General features: G+C 45.4%; 1 protein-coding gene across 1 annotated transcript in view; it reads right to left on the bottom strand.

The window, feature by feature from the left end:
- WBP1L (WW domain binding protein 1 like) overlaps positions 1 to 17606 on the bottom strand; it is a 75884-nt gene extending 58278 nt beyond the window's left edge. The window contains exon 1 of the mRNA XM_007963986.3: positions 17407 to 17606. Within this exon, the coding sequence (XP_007962177.3) occupies positions 17407 to 17496 (90 nt within the window). The 5' untranslated portion in view covers positions 17497 to 17606. The remainder of the gene's footprint in view (positions 1 to 17406) is intronic.
- Between the last annotated feature and the right edge of the window lie 3968 nt (positions 17607 to 21574).

The following is a 21574-nucleotide window of genomic DNA, read 5'->3' as shown; positions in this document are numbered from 1 at the left end:
AGGAGATCAAGACCATCCTGGCCAACACAGTGAAACCCTGTCTCTACTTAAAACACAAAAAATTAGCCAGGCATGGTGGTAGGTGCCTGTAACCCCAGCTACTCGGGAGGCTGAGGCAGGAGACTCACTTGAACCTGGGAGGTGGAGATTGCAATGAGCCAAGATTGTGCCATTGCACTCCAGCCTGGGCAACAAGAGTGAAACTCCATCTCAAAAAAAGAAAAAATTAAACATAAAAAAAGTTAAGGCTGGGCTTAGTGGCTCACGCCTGTAATTCCAGCACTTTGGGAGGCCGAGGCAGGCAGATCACCTGAGGTCACGAGTTCCAGACCAGCCTGGCCAACATAGGAAAACCCCATCTCTACTAAAAATTCAAAAATTAGCTTGGCATGGTGGTAGGTGCCTGTAATCCCAGCTATTTGAGAGGCTGAGGCAGGAGAATCACTGGAATCCAGGAGGTGGAGGCTGCAGTAGCCAAGATCGCACCACTGCACTCCAACCTGGGCAACAGAGTGAGACTCCGTCTCAAAAAAAAAAAAAAAAAAAAAAAAAAAAAAAAAACACCCAGCCTGGCCAACATGGTGAAACCCTATCTCTACCAAAAAATACAAAAAAAAAAAAAAAAAAAAAAAAATTAGCCGGGTGTGGTGGCACACGCCTGTATTCCCAGCTAATGAGGAGGCTGAGGAAGGAGAATCACTTGAACTTGGGAGGCGGAGGTTGCAGTGAGCCGAGATTGTGCCACTGCACTCTGGCCCAGACAACAGAGTGAGACTCCATCTTAAAAAAAAAAAAAAAAAAAAGTGAGGGCAAAACAGAACGGGAGAAAACATTTGCAATTTATATATTGGATAAAGGTTTCATATAGATGTCCTAACTGTGTGACTGTTCAGAAGCTGAACTGTAAGCATACGCACTAAGACTCCCCAAATGAGAGGGGAGACTTCTCTGACCACATAGGTCTCTTATCAAGCAATGGCTGGCCTCAGAGCAGTCTCTGGGCAATGCTGATAGAAATAAGGAAGGCTCAGCTGGGCGCGGTGACTCACGCCTGTAATTCCAGCACTTTGGGAGACTGAGGAGGGTGATCACCCGAGGTCAGCAGTTCGAGACTAGCCTGACCAACATAGAGAAACCCCGTCTCTACTAAAAATACAAAAATCAGCTGGGCGTGGTGGCATATGCTTGTAATCCCAGCTACTCGGGAGGCTGAGGCAGGAGAATCGCTTGAACCCGGGAGGCGGAGGTTGTGATGAGCCGAGATCGTGCCATTGCACTCCAGCCTGCGCAACAAGAGCAAAACTCCATCTCAAAAAAAAAAGAAAGAAAGAGAAAGAGAGAGAGAGAGAGAGAAAGAGAGAAAGAGAGAAAGAAAGCAAGAAAGCAAGAAAGCAAGCAGGCAGGCTCAGAGAGGTTAAGTGGCCCAGGGTCATAAGACTAGGCAGGAACATAGCCAAGTCTGGAAATGCCGGAGCCCTGACAGAGCCCAGTTTAAAAGAAAACCTCACCCTGGGCATCACTCACTGGGAAGACCTCTGGCCCCTGAGTCAGATAAGGGTAAATGAACAAAGGATTGAATTCTCCAAGGACGATACACAAATGGCCAATAAGAACAGGAAAAAAATTCGACACTACTAGTCATTAGGGAAATGCAAATCAAAATCACAATGAGAAACTACTTCACACCCACTAGCATGGCTATAATTAAAAAGACAGACAATAACAAGTGTTGGAGAAATTGGAACTCTCATACATTGCTGTTGGGGGTATAAAATGGTGCAGCTGCTTCAGAGAAGTCTGGCAGTCTCTCAAAATGTTAAACATAGCATTACCAAATAACCCAGCAATTCCACTCCTAGGTATACACCCAAGATAATTAAAAACAAGTCCACATAAAAACCTGTACATCAAGCCAGGCAGAGTGGCGTATGCCTGTAGTTGCAGCTACTCAGGAGGCTGAGGCAGGAGGATTCACTTGAGCCCAGGAGTTCAAGGCTGCAGTGAGCTATGATCTTGCCTGTGAATAGCTTACTCCCCAGTCTGGGCAATACAGTAAGACCCCCATCTCTAAAACCAAAAAAAAAAACTTGTACACCGATGTTCACAGCAGCATTATTCATAATAGTCCCAAAGTGGAAACAGCTCAAATGTTCATCAACTGATGAATAAATAAAATGGAGTCTATCTATAAAATGGTGTATTAATTTGTAGGCGAAAGAGTACCTGGGTGCCAAGGCAAGAGACTGAAGGCACAAACTGTTTCAGTATAATAAAGAAAATAGTTAGAATAAGAATAGTCATAATACAAATTAGATATAGAGATGATCATGGACAATTATCAATCATTATTATAAACATTATTAATCATTAGCTTTTAATGTTACTGTTTGTTGCATTACTAATACAACCTAGGAATAACCGGCGGGTATAGGGTCAGGTGCTGAAGGGACATTGTGAGAAGTGACCTAGAAGGCAAGAGGTGAGTCTTCTGTCACACCCACATAAGGGCCTCTTGAGGGCTCCTTGGGCAAGCAGTAACGCCAGTGTCTGTGAAGGCACCTGTTACTTAGCAGACCACGAAAGGGAGTCGCCTTTCCTTGGAGGAGTCAGGGAACACTGCTCCACCAGCTTCTTGTGGAAGGCTGGATATTATCCACGCCTGCCCGCAGTCATCCGGAGGCCTAAACCCCTCCCTGTGGTGCTGTGCTTCAATGGTCACGCTCCTTGTCCACTTTCATGCTCCTCCCGTATTCCTGGTTCCTCTTTGAAGTTCATAGTAGATAGCGGTAGAAGAAATAATTAAAGTCTTAAAGTCTTTGATCTTTCTCATAAGTGCAGAGAAGAAAACGTTGATGTATGCTGCCTTCTCTCTCTGCTTCGGCTACCTAAAGGGGAAGGGTCCCCTATTTTGTAATCACGTGACTTGCTTCACCTTGTCAATCACTTAGAAGATTCACCCTCCTTCCACTGCCCCTTGTCTTGTATGCAATGAATATCAGCGAGCCCAGCCAGGGCCACCACCGGTCTCCGCATCTTGATGGTAGTGGTTCCCCAGGCCCAGTTGCTTCCTCTTTATCTCTTTGTCTTTTTTTCTTTATTACAATCTCTCGTCTCCGCACATGAGGAGAGCACCCGCTAAACCCCATAGGGCTGGACCCTTCATTAATTGACCGTAAAAACGTATGAAGTATTGATACATGCTACAACATGGATGAACCTTGAAAGCATGCTAAGTTTTAAGAAAACCAGTCATAAAAGACCACATCGTGTATGGTTCCATTCATATGAAATGTCCAGAATAGACAAATCCATAGAAACAGGAAGTAGATTAGTGGTTGCCAGGGACTGGAGGGAGGAAAATAAGGGGAATGAATGCTAATGGCTATAAGGCTTCTTTTTGGAATGATGAAAATATTCTGAAATTAAGATAGTGGTGACTGTGGCACACCTTGTGGATATACTAAAAACCACTTAATCATACCCTTGAAAATGGTGAATGTTAAGGTCTGTGAATTAGATCTTAATAAAACTGTTATTTAAAAAAACAGGGGGGGCTGGGCGTGGTGGCTTACACCTGTAATCCCAGCACTTTGGGAAGCCGAGGCGGGTAGATCACATGAGGTCAGGAGTTCGAGACCAGTCTGGCCAACATGGGGGAACCCCCGTCTCTACTAAAAATAAAAATTAGCCAGGCGTGGTAGTAGGTACCTGTAGTCCCAGCTACTCGGGAGGCTGAGGCAGGGCAATCGCCTGAACCTGGGAGGCAGAGGTTGCAGTGAGCCGAGATCATGCCATTGTACTCCAGCCTGGGTGACAGAGTGAGACTGTCTCAAAAAAAAAAAAAAAGGTGGGGGCAGGTACAGTGGCTCATGCTATAATCCCAGCACTTTGGAAGGCCGAGGCAGGAGGATCACTGGAGGTCAGGAGTTCAAGACCAGCTTGGCCAACATGGTGAAACCCAGTCTGTACTAAAAATACAAATATTAGCTGGGCATAAAGGTGCACGCCTATAGTCCCAGCTACTCAGGAGGCTGAGGTGGGAGGATCGCTAGAACTCAGAAGGTCAGGCTGCCATGAACTATGATCGTGCCACTGCACTCCAGCCTGGGTGACACAGGGAAACCTTGTATCAAAGAAAAGAAAAAAAAAGACTCAGAAACCATCTTCCCCTCAGAACAGGAAATGCCAAATGGAGGTTGGGGACACGAGTCAAGGATCCCCCTCAATGCAGCACAGTACTGTGTACAACAGCAGACAGAGCTACATGTGGTCTAGCCCTGTGGTCAAGATGGGTGACGACTCCTATACTTGACAAATAGCGCCCAGCTGCATTGGTGGTGACCCCATCACTCTTCTCGCTCGAGAGCACAATGATGTGCAAACAAGAATAATAGTATCGCTGGGTGTGGTGACTTGTGCCTGTAATCCCAGCTACTTGGGATGCTGAGGCAAGAGCACTTGAGGCCAGGAATTCAAGACCAGCCTGGGCAACATAGCAAGACCCTGTCTCTACAAAAAATTTAAAAATTGGACTGGGCGTGGTGGCTCACGTCTTAACCCCAGCACTTTGGGAGGCTAAAGGGGATGGATCATTGAGGCCAGGAGTTTGGGACCAGCCTGACCAACATGGCAAAACCTTGTCTCTACTAAAAATACAAAAAAATTAGCGAGGTATGGTGGCAAACGTTGGTAATCCCAGCTACTCATGGGGCTGAGGTCTGAGAATTGTTTGAACCCAGGAGGCAGAGACCGCACTGTGTTGAGACTGTGCCACTGCACTCCAGCCTGGGCAACAGAGCGAGACTCTGTCTCAAAGATACAGAGTCTCGCTCTGTTGCCCAGGCTGGTCTCCAACTCCTAGGCTCAAGTGATCTGCCCACTTCAGTCTCCCAAAGTGCTGGGATTACAGGCTTGAGCCACTGCGCCTGGCCCACATTTTTGTTTTTAAAACAAATAAAGAACCCTACCTGTACCAAACAATTTTATGGTTGTATATATGTGTGGGTGTGGGTGTGTGTGTATATATATGTGTGTGTATATATATACATAAAGTTTATGTATGAATATTAATATATCTATGAATATGCAGCATAAGCAGAAAAACCACCAAAAATCCATACCAAACCACAAACTTTCACTTTCTACTCTAAACAATATATATATATATTTTTTTTTTGAGACAGAGTCTCACTCTGCCACCCAGGCTGGAGGACAGTGGTGCGATTTCGGCTCGGTGAAAGCTCTGCCTTCTGGCTTCACGCCATTCTCCTGCCTCAGCCTCCCAAGTAGCTGGGACCACAGGTGCCCACCACCACGCCTGGCTAATTTTTTGTATTTTTAGTAGAGACGGGGTTTCACCATGTTAGCCAGGATGGTCTTGATCTCCTGACCTCGTGATCGGCCTGCCTCAGCCTTCCAAAGTGCTGGGATTACAGGCATGAGCCACCAGGCCTGGCCAACATTTTTTTAATCTTTCTATTATTTAACACTGTTATGAGCATGTGTTGTTTTTGTGTAATTAAAAAAGAATGTAGACTGGGCACAGTGGCTCACGCCTGTAATCCCAGCACTCTGGGAGGCCAAGACAGGCAGATCACTTGAGATCAGGAGTTTGAGACCAGCCTGGCCAACATGGTGAAATCCTGATCTTTAATAAAAATACAAAAATTAGCCAGGTGTAGTAGTGTGTGCCTGTAATCCCAGCTACTCAGTGAGCTGAGGCAGGAGAATTGCTTGTACCCAGAAGGTGGAAGTTGCAGTGAGCCAAGATCGTGCCACTGCACTCCAGCCTGGGCAACAGAGCAAAACACCATCTCAAAAAAAAAAAAGTAATAGTCCTAGCTACTCAGGAGGCTAAGGCAGAAGGAACACTTGAGGCCAGGGATTCAAAGCTACCGTGCACTATGACTATGCCTGTCAATTACCACTGTACTCCAGCCTGGGCAACATAGCAAGATCCTACCTCTACAAAAAATAAAACAAGGCCGGGAGCAGTGGCTCATGCCTGTAATCCCAGCACTTTTGGAGGCTAAGGCGGGTGGATCATAAGGTCAGGAGTTCAAGACCAGCCTGGCCAATATGGTGAAACCCCATCTCTAGTAAAAATACAAAAATTAGGTGGGCATGGTGGTGCATGCCTGTAATCCCAACTACTGGGGAGGTTGGCAGGAGAATGGCTTGAACTAGGAGGTGGAGGTTTCATTGAGCCAAGGTCGTGCCACTGCACTCCAGCCTGGGCGACAGAGACAGATTTCGTCTCTTAAAAAAAAGGTGAACGGTATTTTAAAGCTGGGTGACAGAACAAGACTCTGTCTCAATAAATAAATAAATAAACAAACAAATAAAACAAAATTAGCTGGACACTGTAGTGTGTGCCTATAGTCCTAGCTACTTGGGAGGCAGAGGCAGGAGAATCGCTTGAGCCCAGGAGTTCGAAGCTGCAGTGACCTATGATTGTGCCACTGTACTCCAGCCTGGCCAGCATAGCGAGACCCTATCTCTAAAAATAAAAAAATTTTAAAAAAATTAAAAAGGGGCCTGGCGCGATGTCTCATGCCTGTAATCCCAGCACCAGCACTTTGGGAGACGAGGCAGGCAGGTTACGTCAAGAGTTCAAGACCAGCCTGGCCAACATAGTGAAACCCCATCTCTACTGAAACTACAAAAATTAGCCGGGCATGGTGGCATGTGCCTGTAGTCCCAGCTACTAGGGAGGCTGAGGCAGGAGAATCGCTTGAACCTGGGAGTCGGAGGTTGCAGTGAGCTGAGATCACACCGCTGCACTCCAGCTTAGATGACAGAGCAAGACTTCATCTCAAAAAAAAAAAGGCTTAAAGCTCAAAGAAAAGCAGCAATCAGCTCTAAGGAAGAAAAATGGAAAGTCAGCCATTGTGCCAGATCACACTGGGGTGGGTTTTATGCTCCTCACCCACTCCCAAATGTAGCAAATGGATTTGCAAAACTTAAAGACAAATTATCCAAGGAAAAAGAAAGGAGTAAGCAGGATGAACTCACACTATTCAATTCTGTATTCAAGTTCCAAAGAGTTACAATATTCCAACATCCTGGTGTAGAAAGCCAAATAGTAATTTCTTCTCCCAAATGAACCACTAAGAGAGAAAAATATTTAAATCTGATCAATAAACTAAGTTGTGGTTTTTTTGCTTGTTGTTTCTGTGTTTGATGAAACTGCCAGGTGGGATTTTAAATGAGGAAAATAAATTAGGAAATGGCAAACCAAAAAGCAACATGTAGAATTCTGAAAAATACGAATATTTTCTCCATGCATGCATGCCTCTGATCTGAAAGGATGTGTAATGAAAGTGTTACAGTGTAACATTTGTCTTGCTAGATATTTAAAAATCAAAACAGATATGTTTTCATAACTCTCCACTCTAGGACCCACCCTTCCAAGCCACAAACAGTCTTGTAACATCTTACATTTATTTTTACCTCTTCCAAAAATGTTTAAGTTAAATTATTCTAAACACCTGAGATCTTGAATCAAAACTTAGCTTTGGCACTGTGAGAACAACAGCACCAGGAGCAGAAGATAAACAACTCCTCTGATTTCCCACAGAAGAAAGTGTGGAAAGGAGAAAACCAAAAGTAAATAAACCAGAGCTATGGGAATGTAACTGAGTAAGCAAGCATATCCCAAAAACCCAGACCATGCAAGACAGGCGATCTGCAAGTCTGAGAGGATGACCTACTTAATCCCCACATCAGGAAAGCTCAGAATTGTATCAACACGCCTTAAAATTCAATAGGATGGGATTTGTTTCCCCTTTCTTGACCTCCCAGGTTGCAATGTTCTGGATTTACTTGTGTTTCTTTGTTTGTGGTTTCCACATAGCATGCAGTTTTCAGGCCAGACTTTGCTCCACCTAGTGGAACTGAAAAGGATGGTTCAAAAGGGAGACCTCAGCCTGTCTACTGTATGCCACCAAGGAGACAGGCCACCAAGACCCTCTGTTGCTGCAGCGTGTGCCTGTAGTCCTAGCTCCTTGGGAGGTGGAGGCAGGAGAATCCATCACTCGGTGGCTGCTCTTACTGGCTGTGCAGTTACAGTGGGATCAGCGGCCCCAGTGATGTCCATGACTGGGGTAGTAGGAGGAAGGAACCAACCCAAGCCATTCTACCACCTGGAACCTGATGATCTCCCAAGTGTTAGCCCTAATAGCTGACGGCAGGAAGGGAAGAGGTCCTCTCAAGGGTATGGGTGGACAGGCATTCAAAAGACAGGTGAAGTTTTGAATCCAAAGCCATGCAAGATACCCACAGCATCCAAAAAGACACGCCGGCTCAAACATCCACAGATGAGCTGCCTCCTGGGGGCCTGAAAAGAGGACTCTCCTTGAGACACAGCCATCCTGAGGTCCAGGACACTTAGCTTCTCTTGTGGCAGACCTGAGAACACCTAATGATTTCCACAGGCTAAACGTGTGTGAGAGCAAACCAACGTTCCTGAGGCCAAAAATCAGAGTAGAGCCAGGACTTGGAATGGGGAAAGGAAAAAGTTCTAAGAACATGACTCAGTTCTGATTGGTTGCAGGACTGTGGAGGACACTGAGCAAATAAAGTAATTGACCAGCAGGTTTTCACTGGGACCAAAGCAAATCATGTTCTTAAAATAAAACCACACAGCAGATCAAAGCAAGAGGAAAGAAAGTTCAAGATGGGGTAAATAAGGGAGGCTCACCTGCTTACTGAATCACAGACCAAAAAAATGTGTTTTTTTCAAAATGTTTGATGTTGGCTGACAAGACAGAGCTGACTGATCACATACATCAACAAACCTGAAAGGCAGTGAGATTCGGCATATCAAAGCTTCAAACCGTCCCACCGAAAACCTGCTGTCCAAGGTAATTTCCTACACTTCAAAATGCTATGTTGTTCTTGCAAGAAGGCTGACCCCAAGCTCTGCGATAATGAACAGGACCTGGTAAGACCACAGCAGGTCCCACTAAGCCAGGATTTCTCCACCTCGGCACCACTGACATTTTGGGCTGGAAAAGTCTCTGCCGTGGGGGGCTGTCCCGAGCATTCCAGGATGCTAAGCTGCATCCCTGGCCTCCACCCTCTAGATGCCAGTGGCACTCCCAAGCTGTGACAGTGGCTAATGTCCTCTGGAAGGACAAAATTCTCCCCAAACCTAAATTCAGACATACAACAGAATCAAGAAAGTCACCTGCAAAATCTCCAGATCTCAGTTCCTGAAGTTAGTCTGGGAGTTGACACTAACTTACAAACCATAATACACTCTGAGGAATGCAAATAACAATAATGGTGATCATTATTACTATACTTAATAATCACTGAGTATATTCCAAGAGCTTTACATATATTATGTCTTTTCACCTCATGACAACCCCACACTAGTACAATTCCCATTTTATAGATGAGGAAGCTGAGGCACAAAAAGGTTATGTAACTTGCTCAAGGATAGTATAAAGTTTGGAACTCAGGTGGTCTGACCCCAGAGCCCATGACATGACCACTATGTTTGACTGTACCAAACCCCTACTCTGGAAAGCTGTTAGATCAGTATCCCCCAATATGTAGTCATTATCTACATACAGCTATTTAGTTTAAATTATTATAAGTAAATATCACATTGGCCGGGTGTGGTGGCTCACACTTGTAATCCCAGCACTTTAAGAGGCCAAGGTGAGCAGATCGCTTGAGCCCAGGAGTTCAAGACCAGCCTGGTCAGCAGGATAAACTCCATCTCTACAAAAAATACAAAAATTAGCTGGGTGTGGGTGTGCACCTGTAGTTCCAGCTACTAGGAAGGCTGAGATAGGAGGTTTGCTTGAGGTGGAGATTGCAGTAAGCTGAGATTGCACCACTGCACTTCAGCCTGGGCAACAGAGGGAGATCCTGTCTCAACCAAAAAAAAGAAAAGAAAAGAAAAAGAAAAAAAGAAAACCTTAATTGGGCACAGTGGCACACACCTGTAATCCCAGCACTTTGGGAGGCCAAGTCAGGCAGATCACCTGAGGTCAGGAGTTTGAGAACAGCCTGGCCAACATGGCAAAACCCAGTCTCTACTAAAAAATACAAAAATTAGCCGGGCATGATGGTGCATGCCTGTAGTCCCAGCTACTCAGGAAGCTGAGACAGGAGAATCACATGAACCTGAGAGGCAGAGGTTGCAGTGAGCCAAGATCACGCCACTGCACTCCAGCCTGGGCAACAAAGTGAGACTCTGTCTCAAAAAAAAGAAAAGAAAACCTTGCGGTAAGTGAAATAAGCCTCGAAAGACCACATAGGGTACCATTTCCTTTATATGAAATGTCCAGAATAGGCAAATCCATAGGAATGGCAAGTAGATCGCTGGTCACTAAGGGATGGAAGAAAAGGGGCTGGAAAGGGAAGCGACTGCTAACGGCTATGGGGTTTCTTTCTGGGCTAAAGAAAATATGTTAAAGTTGGGCCGGGCGTGGTGGCTTCCGGCTGTAATCCTAGCACTTTGGGAGGCTGAGGCTGGCGGATCACAAGGTCAGGAGATTGAGACCATCCTGGCTAACAGAGTGAAACCCCGTCTCTACTAAAAATACAAAAAATTAGCCGGACGTGGTGGTGGGCGCCTGTAGTCCCAGTTACTCAGGAGGCTGAGGCAGGAGAATCGCTTGAACCCTGGAGGCAGAGGTTTCAGTGAGCCGAGATCGCCCCACTGCACTCCAGCCTGGGCGACAGAGCAAGACTCCATCTCGAAATAAAAATAAAAATAAAAATAAAAATAAAGAAAATATGCTAAAATTAGCACTGATAGTCACAAATTCTGTGACTATACTGAAACACCAATTTATGTATACTTTTAAAAGGGTGAATTTTTTGGCATGTAAATTATCTCAATAAAGTTTCTTTTCTTTTTTCTTTTTTTGAGATAGGGTCTCTCACTCTATTGCCCAGACTGGAGTGCAGTGGCGCAATCTAGGCTTGCTGCAACCTCCACCTACGGGCCTCAAGCGATTCTCCTGCCTCAGCCTCCTGAGTAGCTGGGATTACAGGTGCACAAGAATTTTTGTATTTTTAGTAGAGATGGGGTTTCACCATGTTGGCCATGCTGGTCTCGAACTCCTGATCTCAAATGATCCACCCGCCTCAGCCTCCCAAAGTGCTGGGATTATAGGTGTGAACCACTGCGTCTGACCTGATTATATCTCAATAAAGTTGATATAAAAATTAAATATGGGCGGTCAGGCACAGTGGCTCATGCCTGTAATCCCAGCACCTTGGGATGCCAAGGCGGGCCGATCGCCTGAGGTCAGGAGTTCAAGACCAGCCTGGCCAACATGGTGAAACCCCTTATCTACAAAAAAAATGAAAAAAATTACCCAGGCATGTTGGCAGTGCCTGTAATCCCAGCTACTTGGGAGGCTGAGGCACGAGAATCCCTTGAACCCAGGAGCCGAAGGTTGCAGTGAGCCAAGACTGCACCATTGCACCCCAGCCTGGGCAACAAGAACGAAACTCCATCTCAAAAAAAAAAAAAAGAGAAAAAAAATTAAATATGGAGGGCCGGGCATATGGCTCACACCTACAATCCCAGCACTTTGGGAGGCTGAGGAAGGAAAATCGCTTGAGCTAAGGAGTTCAAGACCAGCCTGGGCAATATAGTGAGACTTCCTTTCTTTAAAAAAATTTTTAACTAAAAAAAATTAGGCTAGGTGTGGTGGCTCACGCCTGTAATCCAAACACTTTGGAGGCCAATGTGGATCACTTGAGCCCAAGGAGTTTTAGACTAACCTGGGCAACATGGTGAGACTCCCATCTCTATTTTAAATACATATATATATATATATATATATATATATATATACACACACACACACATATTATAAAAGAGAGAAGTAAAAAAATTAAATATAGGGCTAGGTGTGGTGGCACGCACCTACAGTCCTAGCTCCTTGGGAGGCTGAGGTGGAAGGATCGCTTGAGCCCAGGAGTTCAAAGCTGCAGTGAGCTATGACTACACCACTACATTCCAGCTACAGAAACTCTATGGGCAACAGACCAAGATCCTGTCTCTAAAAAATAAAAATATGTAAATAAACAAATAAATATTAAATATGTTTCAAAATTCAGTTATCCTAGCCACATTTCAAATGCTCAGCAGCCACCTGGCTAAGTGGCTACTGAATTGGATGGCACAGAGAGAGATCATTTCCAGCATCACAGAAAGTTCTACTGGATGGTACAGCCTTAGATGAATGGATGAAAGGCCTCGCGACCATGGGACAACAGCCTCCCTTTCCAGCCTCCCCCAGTTCCACACTCCTCCACACATACACACACAAAGCTGCTGCCAGAGTACATGCTACCTCCAAATACACTCTCCATTTTCATCCTTCCACACTGGAATCCATTTTTCCCTTTCCTGGTTCATAGATATTCTACTCATCCTTATCAACCTTTAAAGTCCTGAACAAATGCTTTTTCCTTAATGAAGTTCCTCCTAGCACCCCATCTTCCTCTTGCCCTAGCAGAATCAGTTGCTCTGACAGTCCTTTGTTTGTACTTGCATTTCAGCAAAACCTCTGGATTACAATTCACCGTGTGTGTTATCTGTTCTTGCCACAAGATTACCAGCTACTGGGGAACAGGGATTCCATACTCAATTGATGGTTCCCAGAGCCCAGCAGTAATAGCCTGCAGCAAAGAGTAGACATTTCAGTAAATGTCCATTCTTTCATGTCTACTGAATTCCACTGAAAGAGTTTACAGAAACTCAAGGTGCTGATTTTACACTTTGGTATATCAAATGCACTAAGAAGGTGAGGTAAAAGGGATTAGAATCTGGAAGTCTCGCATCCTACTATTGTATAAGAAGGAATGATGGTGATGGCATTGACATACCATTTGAAAGAAAGGAGAATGGAGCCAGGTGCGGTGGCTCACGCCTGTAATCACTGCACTTTGGGAGGCCGAGGCGGGCAGATCACGAGGTCAGGAGATCGAGACCATCCTGGCTAATACGGTGAAACCCCGTCTCTACTAAAATTACAAAAAAATTAGCCAGGCGTGGTGGCGGGCACCTGTAGTCTCAGCTACTCGGGAGGCTGAGGCAGGAGAATGGCATGAACCTGGGAGGTGGAGCTTGCAGTGAGCAGACATCGCACCACTGTACTCCAGCCTGGGTGATAGAGCAAGACTCCATCTAAAAAAGAAAAGAAAAGAAAGAAGAAAGAAAGAATGAAATAGGGCTTCCAGACTGAAAACTGGACAATGGGGGTGAGTAAGGTGAGGTGGGAACCAAAGGGTATACCATTGAGGGTTAGGTGAGAAAAAATAGCAGGAACTGGGGCCAGCTCGAAGTTTTAAGCTTGGCAAAGGAAAGGAAAGGTAAGGACTGCATCTCTAGAGATGTGTCCCTAAACCACTGGCTGAGTTACCCTATGAAAAAAGACATTTCTACCAAAATATTATTTTATTTATTTCATTTTATTTTTTTGAAGCAGAGTCTCACTCTGTCCCCGAAGCTGGAGTGGAGTGGCGCAATCTCAGCTCACTGCAAGCTCCGCCTCCCGGGTTCACGCCATTTTCCTGCCTCAGCCTCCTGAGTAGCTGGGACTACAGGTGCCCACCACTGCGCCCGGCTAATTTTTTTGTATTTTTAGTGGAAACAGGGTTTCACCATGTTAGCTAGGATGGTCTTGACCTCCTGACCTCGTGATCCGCCCGCCTCAGCCTCCCAAAGTGCAGAGATTACAGGCGTGAGCCACCACGCCCGGCCCAAAACATTATTTTAAATAACATAGTCAAATATTCTGTTTAGGCCAGGCACAGTGGCTCACACCTGTAATCCCAACACTCTGGGAGGCTGAGATGGGCAGATCGCTTGAGCCCAGGAGTTCACGACCAGCCTGGGCAACATGGCGAAACCCCATCTCTACAGAAAAACACAAAAATTAGCAGGGTGTGGTGGCATGCACCTGTAGTCCCAGTTACTCAGGAGGCTAAGGTGGGAGGCTCACTTAAGCCTGGGAGGTCGAGGCTGCAGTGATCCAAGATCACATCACACCACTGCACTCCAGACTGGGCAACAGAGTGAGATCCTGTCTCAAAAACAAAACAAAAACAACAATGACAAAAACAAACATTCTGGTTAAATCTAAACAACCAAAAGAAACTCTATGTATCTCAATCATAATCTATCTGGAGGAAACAAATGCCAAGGCTGTTGGAGCCTCTATTGTTTTCTCATTATTTTTTATTTTTTGAGATGGAGTGTTACTCTGTCACCAGGCTAGAGTGCAGTAGCATGACCTTGGCTCACCACAACCTCCACCTCCCAGATTCAAGAGATTCTTCTGCCTCAGCCTCCCAAGTAGCTGGGACTAACAGGTGCACACCACCATGCCTGGCTAATTTTTATATTTTTAGTAGAGACGGGGTTTCACCATGTTGGCCGGGATGGTCTTGATCTATTGACCTTGTGATCTGCCTGCCTCGGCCTCCCAAAGTGCTGGGATTACAGGGGTGAGCCACCACGCCCGTCCTTTTTCATTCTTTATAGATTTAAGCATTCACGTCTGTGAGCTGTAATGTCATAACCTATAGGAGAATTAAGTCTAAGTTCGTAACCACAGAATGAACTAGATGATGAACTTTCCAGGGCCTGCATGCATAACAAGAAATGGCTGTTTCAATGCAGAACTGGTAACAGGGAAAGCAAATTGCCTAATATCATTTATTTCTGATAGTAAATGTGTATGTAAAAAAAAAAAAAAAGATTTTAAGTAGATCAGTTTTGTGGGAGAAATGCAATAAGGTGCAGATATCATTATTCGACACAGAATGAGTAGAAGTAAGTCCTCCTGAATTCAAAGTTAGCTGGACTTCACTGTTGAATTAAGGACAGTGGGTACTTGAAGTAGCCCTGTGCCAAAACGGCCTTGGGATTTTTTTTTCCTTACTGATTTGTACAAGCAATCCTTTTCCCCTGGACAAAAGAAAACCCAAAAAATACATTGACTAAATTGCGGTGGATTCAGAGTTAATAATTATATAGCAACTTGCATTCCGAAGGTTAAAATTCAAAACAGAAATCTCACTATAGATATCTAGTAGTCCCGGACAGAAAGAGACAGGGTATAAGGTGAGGGATGAGTGTGTATGGGGAGTGTCAGGAGTGAGGGTATGTGGGCGCTGGTTAGGAAGAGGGCCACCGCTCATTACAAAAACTTTCCCTCCTCTGCAGGAATTGTAACCACATAACAGCTGTTGGTCAGTGCTAGCATTCATCCAAATGCAACAAAGTACAAAAGACACCTGTCCCCAAAATTAAGTATTAGAAGTGCCAGAGATACAAGAAAGCAGCCTGTGGTTTGCAAACTGCAATTAGGATACAATATTCACAATCCCCTTCCACATCTTCACAACACCTCCCAGGCTCCATGACCTGGTAGGAACCTCCACTTTCCATCATTCCCCTTGCTGAAAAAGTGGATCTAGTTCCTATCTTTGACCAGCCCATCTCCAAAGGCTCTGACATTCCTAAACCAACCCTCTACCGATGTCATTTATTGGTTACTGGGGACAGCCTTTTCAAGATACTTACAGAAACAGACACATGCAAAGGAAAAGTAAATTCTGTGTTTACTATATTCTATATTTTGTTGTCTGAGGACTATAACTTTTCTAGTAAACAAAGAAAATGTATTTCTCCTTCCAGTTTATGATTTCCACTGGAAAAACAACCCCAACAAAGGCTAAAACAGAAGGGTCCCAACCCTAGAAAAGGGAATACGCTGGGCTAGAAAATGAGCTCCATTCCTTTCATATGGTATTTCTAGTATACACAAACATATCCTAAGGAAAAATTAGATGCTTCGATGCATAAATAAATTGTGGTATACAGATAACGGAAAGTTACTTGGTCATAAACAGGAATGAAGTACTAGTACATGCTACGACGTGAATAGGCCTTGAAAACATAATGCTAAGTGAAAGAAGCCAGGCACAAAAACCATATATTGTAGGATCTCATTTATATAAAATATCCAGAATAGATAAATCCATAGAGACTGAAGGCAGACTGGTGGTTGCCAGGGGCTGGGGGAAGAGGGAGACACAGAGTAACTGCTTAGTAGGGACGAGGTTTTCTACTGGGGTGATGAAAATGTTTTGGAACTAGATAAAGGTGGTAGTCGCACAACATTGTAAGAGTACTAAATACCACTGAATTGTTCACTTCAAAATGTTTTTTGTCATGTGAATTTCAACTTATTTTTTAATCAGTATTTTAAAATAGAGGATAATGGGCAAAACAAGATGTATTTGTGAAAAGACAGTCCTAAAACTCCTAGGGAAAAGATAAGTATTTTTGCTGGCACTCAGTTTCTGCTCTTGTTCACAACAGAAGTTCAAGCGCTAAGTTGTATAGACTTTGCCATTATGCTATGTGTCTATGTGTGTATGCCTTTCTGAAAAAAACGGGGAAAAGAACAGAAAGTGAAGAAAAAAGAATAATAAAGCTTTGCCAAATGCAAAGAAGGAGGGGTGATTGCCCCCACTGCACCCCACCCAACTTGGCACCAGGAGTAACGCTCTGGTTAGGGTTTCGAAATGCCAGCTGGAGCTGGAATCAGCACATGCAAGCTTCTCTGCCTGGATAAAGAGCAAGCCACCCAGCAAGAAAAGCTGGGGTGCTCCATTTGCTGCCCATATTGGCATCAGAACCACCCTCTGGTCAAAAGCTCTGAGCTGGCTCAGATCAGAATCCGTGTCTTGCTCTCCCAGGCCAGCCAGCCTAACGGCAAGAGCTTGTTACAGCTCAAAGAGTGCTCCTCCTCCTGAGGGGTTCCACTCTGTTTCATCCCACCTGCCTTCTGAGAGTCCTGCCTCCAACCAAGGGCGCCATGGCTTACAGATTTTAAAATGGGGCCAAGTCTCTCCCAGGAACATAATAATTTTTTTTTTTTTTTAAAGAGACTAAGATGCCCTCGCAGCTTTCCCCAGTCCATCCTGAAAGAAATATTCTCTCAGGATCCCCTCCTTCATAGGCCAACTCAATAGCCTGTGTACCCCTACACAGACAGACGTACATACTGCATTGCTGCCTGGGACACCTGCTCCACAGAGGGACACGAATAAGGCCCACATCCCCAGCTTGGCACCGCTATCCAGCCACAGTCACCCCAGCCCGCCTAACCAACCTGCCGTCTCAAACGCCCCTCACTCGCTTGGCATCATGCCTCTGCCACCTCCTTGACACCAAAACTGTCACAGGTGTCCCTCAGCTAAACACCGACGCCCCTTTAGATCCTGTTCACGCCAGGCATAGAAGCCCCTCTCGGGACCCCTCAACTCTTGGCAACAACACTCCTTCAGACCCCTCCAGCCAGGCCTCGACGACCTCCAGGACCCAGCATGGCCCAGACGCCCCCTCCCCCTTACCTGCGGGGGTTCAGCCCTGGCTGACAGGGGGCTGGGCAGCGCCTGGAGGAGCAGGAGCGCCATGCCACCCAGGAGCCTTCTCCTCTCCATCCCCCTCCTGCTCCTGCTCCTCCGCCACGGCGCCGCCACCTCCCTCCTCCTCCTCCTCCCTCTCCTCCTCTACCCTCTTCTTCCTTCTTCCCTTCTTTTCCTGTTTGACTCTCCCCTCCCGCTTCCGGCTCGGCTCCACTCCGCCCCGCACAAAACACCCTCCCAGACACGCGGGAGACTCTCCATTTCCAGCTCCTCATTGGCCTTTGCCCTTTGTCCATTGATCAATGTAGCTGTCGATCAAATATAAGTCCCGCCTTCTCTCGAAGACGACGCGATCCAGCCAATAAAAAGTAGGAGGAAGCTGGGCCATCTTGAAAGCTGCGAGGAGGTGTAAAATGCGTCCCAACCCGCAGAGAGTGGCGGAAGTAGCTTCATAAAGGGGCGAGGCCACCCAGGTGGATGAAAAAGGTTATTACTGATGCAGCCATCTTGAGTGTGGCGGAAGTACTAGTTTTCCAGTTTTCCACAGCAAAAAAAAAAAAAGAAAAAGAGGTATAGTGGTTCTTAACGGTGCTGGAAAATAAATTATTCCTGAAAGGTAACCAGGCGCTCCTGAAGAGGAAAACAATTGCAATGTAAAAATCTTTTAATGTCTTTTGTCTTGCAGCACAGCACTATAACCAGGATGCCTCTCTTGGTCTCAACTGCCCAAATAGCAACTTAGGTCCGTTTGAATTCCCTAGAAGATAGTACCTTTATCTGAGGCATAGTGCTTCGTCACCCCAAGTTCGACGGACGAAATTCTGGTTCTGCCTCACAAATTGCTCTGAAATCCACCATCCATTGCTTCAATCCATGTTCTTCTAGCTAAATACAAATGGCTTCCCTGCTGCCCTGCAAGTTGCCAATTCTTCCCTCTCAAATTTCTGCCACATACCACAACCGTACCACATTAAACCAAATATTATTATATCGTGGCCTCCTCTTTTAAATACTTCATCTACCTACAGAATAGAGGGTCCAAACTTCCCAACACAGTCCTCTCTGTGACTTCGTCCCTTTCTACTCTTTATGTCACCTCTCGCCACTACATTTTCCCACATATTCCACTCACACTAACCACTGAAGAGATGCCCAATAACTTCATTTACATATTACAGATACAGTTCCTTGCTTACAAACTCCTAGCCCCCACTCCTTGCTGCTGCTTCTGGATTCTCGTAACACATCTGCCTGCCTGGTATGCAGCTTTTTGTATAGCATATCAGGTCTTTCTTCTTCTTTTAAAGCCTATAATATTCTGTACAAGGCTCAACCAGGAGCTTGATCAATGTTAGTAAAATAGCCAGGCGTGGTGGCTCATGCTTATAATCCTAGCCCTTTGGGAGGCTGAGGCAGATGAATCCCTTGAGCTCAGGAGTTTGAAACCAGCCTGGGCAACATGGCGAGACCCTGTCTCTACAAAAATAAAAAAATTAAATTAGCCGAATTAGCCAAGCATGGTGGTACACACTTGAAGTCCCAGCTACTTGGGAGGCTGAGGTGGGACAATCACCAGAGCTAGGGAGGTTGAGGCTGCAGTGAGCCTTGATTGTCCCACTGTACTCCAGCCTGGGCAACAAAGTGAGACTCTGTCTCCAAAAAAAAAAAAAAAAAAAAAAAGGCCAGGTGTGGTGGCTCATGCCTGTAATCCCAGCACTTTGGGAGGCTGAGGTGGGCGGATCCCGAGGTCAGGAGCTCGAGCCTGGCCAACATGGTGAAACCTCATCTCTACTAAAAATACAAAAAATTAGCCAGGCGTGGTGGTGCATGCCTGTAGTCCCAGCTACTCAGGAGGCAGAGGCAGAAGAATTGCTTGAACCCGGGAGGCAAAGGTTGCAGTGAGTCGAGATTGTGCCACTGCACTCTAGCCTGGGTGACAGAGTGAGACTCTGTCTCAAAAAAAAGCAAAAAAAAAAAAAAAAAGTTGGTAAAATAAATGGACAAAGGAAGACCCATGGCAAATAACACAGTTGACTGTAGCAGTCAATTTCCTCTCAAAAACCTGTCAAAATGTTTTACAGCCTGGCCCAGTCTAGCCCCCATCTGAACCCAGAGGGAGTTGTTCTTGGCTTAAGTGTTGGAAAAATGGGAAACAGGTAAGAGTTAAGTCAGTTTTGCCTCAGCTTAAGAAAGTCCATAGTTCTGGGTCTATCTTGATCCTGCTTTGCCAAGTACTGCAAAAAGTGACAAGTATTTTTGCCAATCTCTCATTTCTTAGAAACTTATCCATCCCACAAGTCAAGCTTCTTAGAGAAGAAGTAAAAATTGAGTACTAGGCGAGGACCAAATTATTTTCATGGCACAAAGTCTCTCAATCCTGGCCTCAAAAAGTTGCAAGTCTTCCATATAAAGGCTAGGTTTCATCATCACTAAGAAACCCCCAGGTGGGGTGCAGTGGCTCACGCCTATAATCCCAATACTTTGGGAGGCCAAGGTGTGAGGATTGCTTGAGGTCAGGGGTTCAAGACCAACCTGGGAAACATAGTGAGGCCCTCTGTCTACAAAAAACTTAAAAATTAGCTGGGCATGGTGGCATGCACCTGCAGTCAGGAAACCTTTAGGATTCTGGTTCTAGCCAGGATTGAGGAAAAGATCTTGAATCAAAAGGAAGCTTCTATACCTCTTCTTCATTTCCTCCTTCTCTCCTGAGCAATGGAACCTTTTACCCATGCAATTCTTGCCGAACTCAGGAAAAAGAAGCTACTTAGGAGGTTGAGGCAGCAGTGAGTCATGATCATGCCACTGCACTCCAGCCTGGGCAAGAGAGTGATTGATACCTTCTTTCTCTCAATAAATAAGAAATCCCAATTCAATTTGGCAAACACCGAGGATTTTGCCACAACTTCCTTTTCTGCTTTTACCTGAAAGCTCAAGCTGAGCTATTGGATAGGACAGTCTGGATTAGCACTTCCCACACCAAGGCCTTTTAGTAACCTTAACTGCCTCTCGTTCAACATCCCACATCAGCCAACTCAAAGAAGAGAGATGTTACAAAATGAGACTGAGATGCAATTTGAGTGACCACTTTTTAGAATGTCCCTGAACATTATAGCCACCACATACCTTCTAGACATTTCCAAAAGAGCAGTTGTCTATAAGAGAACAGGAAATTCAAGAGGCTTGAGGAGCTGAGAAGGAATGGGAAACATTGTAGGTTCTGAAAGAACATCAGTCAGGAGTTGTTTCCAAGCTCGACTGGCTCTGGTAATGTTTCTCTTTTCCTATTTGCTTTTGGAAATAAAGTCAGGTATCTTGTCCTAAGGAAGCTAGCTCAAAGACAGACTTTTCTGTTCAGACACCAGCTAAAATCAAATTGCATATGCTACAACATGGATGAACCTTGAAAACATTATCCTAAGAAGCCAGACACAGAGGGCCACATACTGCATTACTCCACTTACATGAAATGTTCAGAATATGCAAATCTCTAAAGACAGGAAGTGAATTGTGAGGCGCTGGCAGGTAGGGAGAATGTGGAGTGACTGCTAATGGGTATGGGGTTTCTTTTAGGGCTAAGAAAAATGTTCTGAGGCCAGATGCAGTGGCTCATGTGTGTAATTCCAACACTTTGGAAGGCTGAGGTGGGAGGATCGCTTGAGGCCATGAGTTCAAGACCAGCCTGGGGCAACATAGTGAGACCCCATCAAAAAAATCAAATTAGCCTGTAGTCCCAGCTACCCCAGAGGCTGAGGCAGGAGGATCACCTGAGCCCAGGATGTTGAGGCTGCAGTGAGTAGTGATTGCACCACTGCACTCCAACCCAGGTAACAGAGTGAGATCCCGTCTCAAAATAATTCTGGAATTACATAGTGGTGATGGTTGTACAACTTTGTGACTACATTAAAAACCACTGAATTGTATACTTTAGAAGGACTAACTTTATGGTATGTGTCAAGCTGCAGTCAATTCCTTGGCATCGGGGAGGAGGCCCTTTCCGCTTAGAGCAGCGCTCCTCCATGTATGGTGCCGAGACCAACAGATTCAGCATCACCCGGCAATGACCAGAAATGCACATTCTCAGGCTCCAACCCAGAGTGACAGAATTAGGAATCTGCAACGGACCCTGCAATCTGTGCTTTAACAAGTCTGCGAG

The sequence above is a fragment of the Chlorocebus sabaeus genome, chromosome 9 (assembly GCF_047675955.1).
Source record: "Chlorocebus sabaeus isolate Y175 chromosome 9, mChlSab1.0.hap1, whole genome shotgun sequence".
NCBI classification, from domain to species: Eukaryota; Metazoa; Chordata; class Mammalia; order Primates; family Cercopithecidae; genus Chlorocebus; species Chlorocebus sabaeus.
Note: the sequence above shows the minus strand (reverse complement) of the source record. Positions and strands in the feature narration are given on the sequence as shown.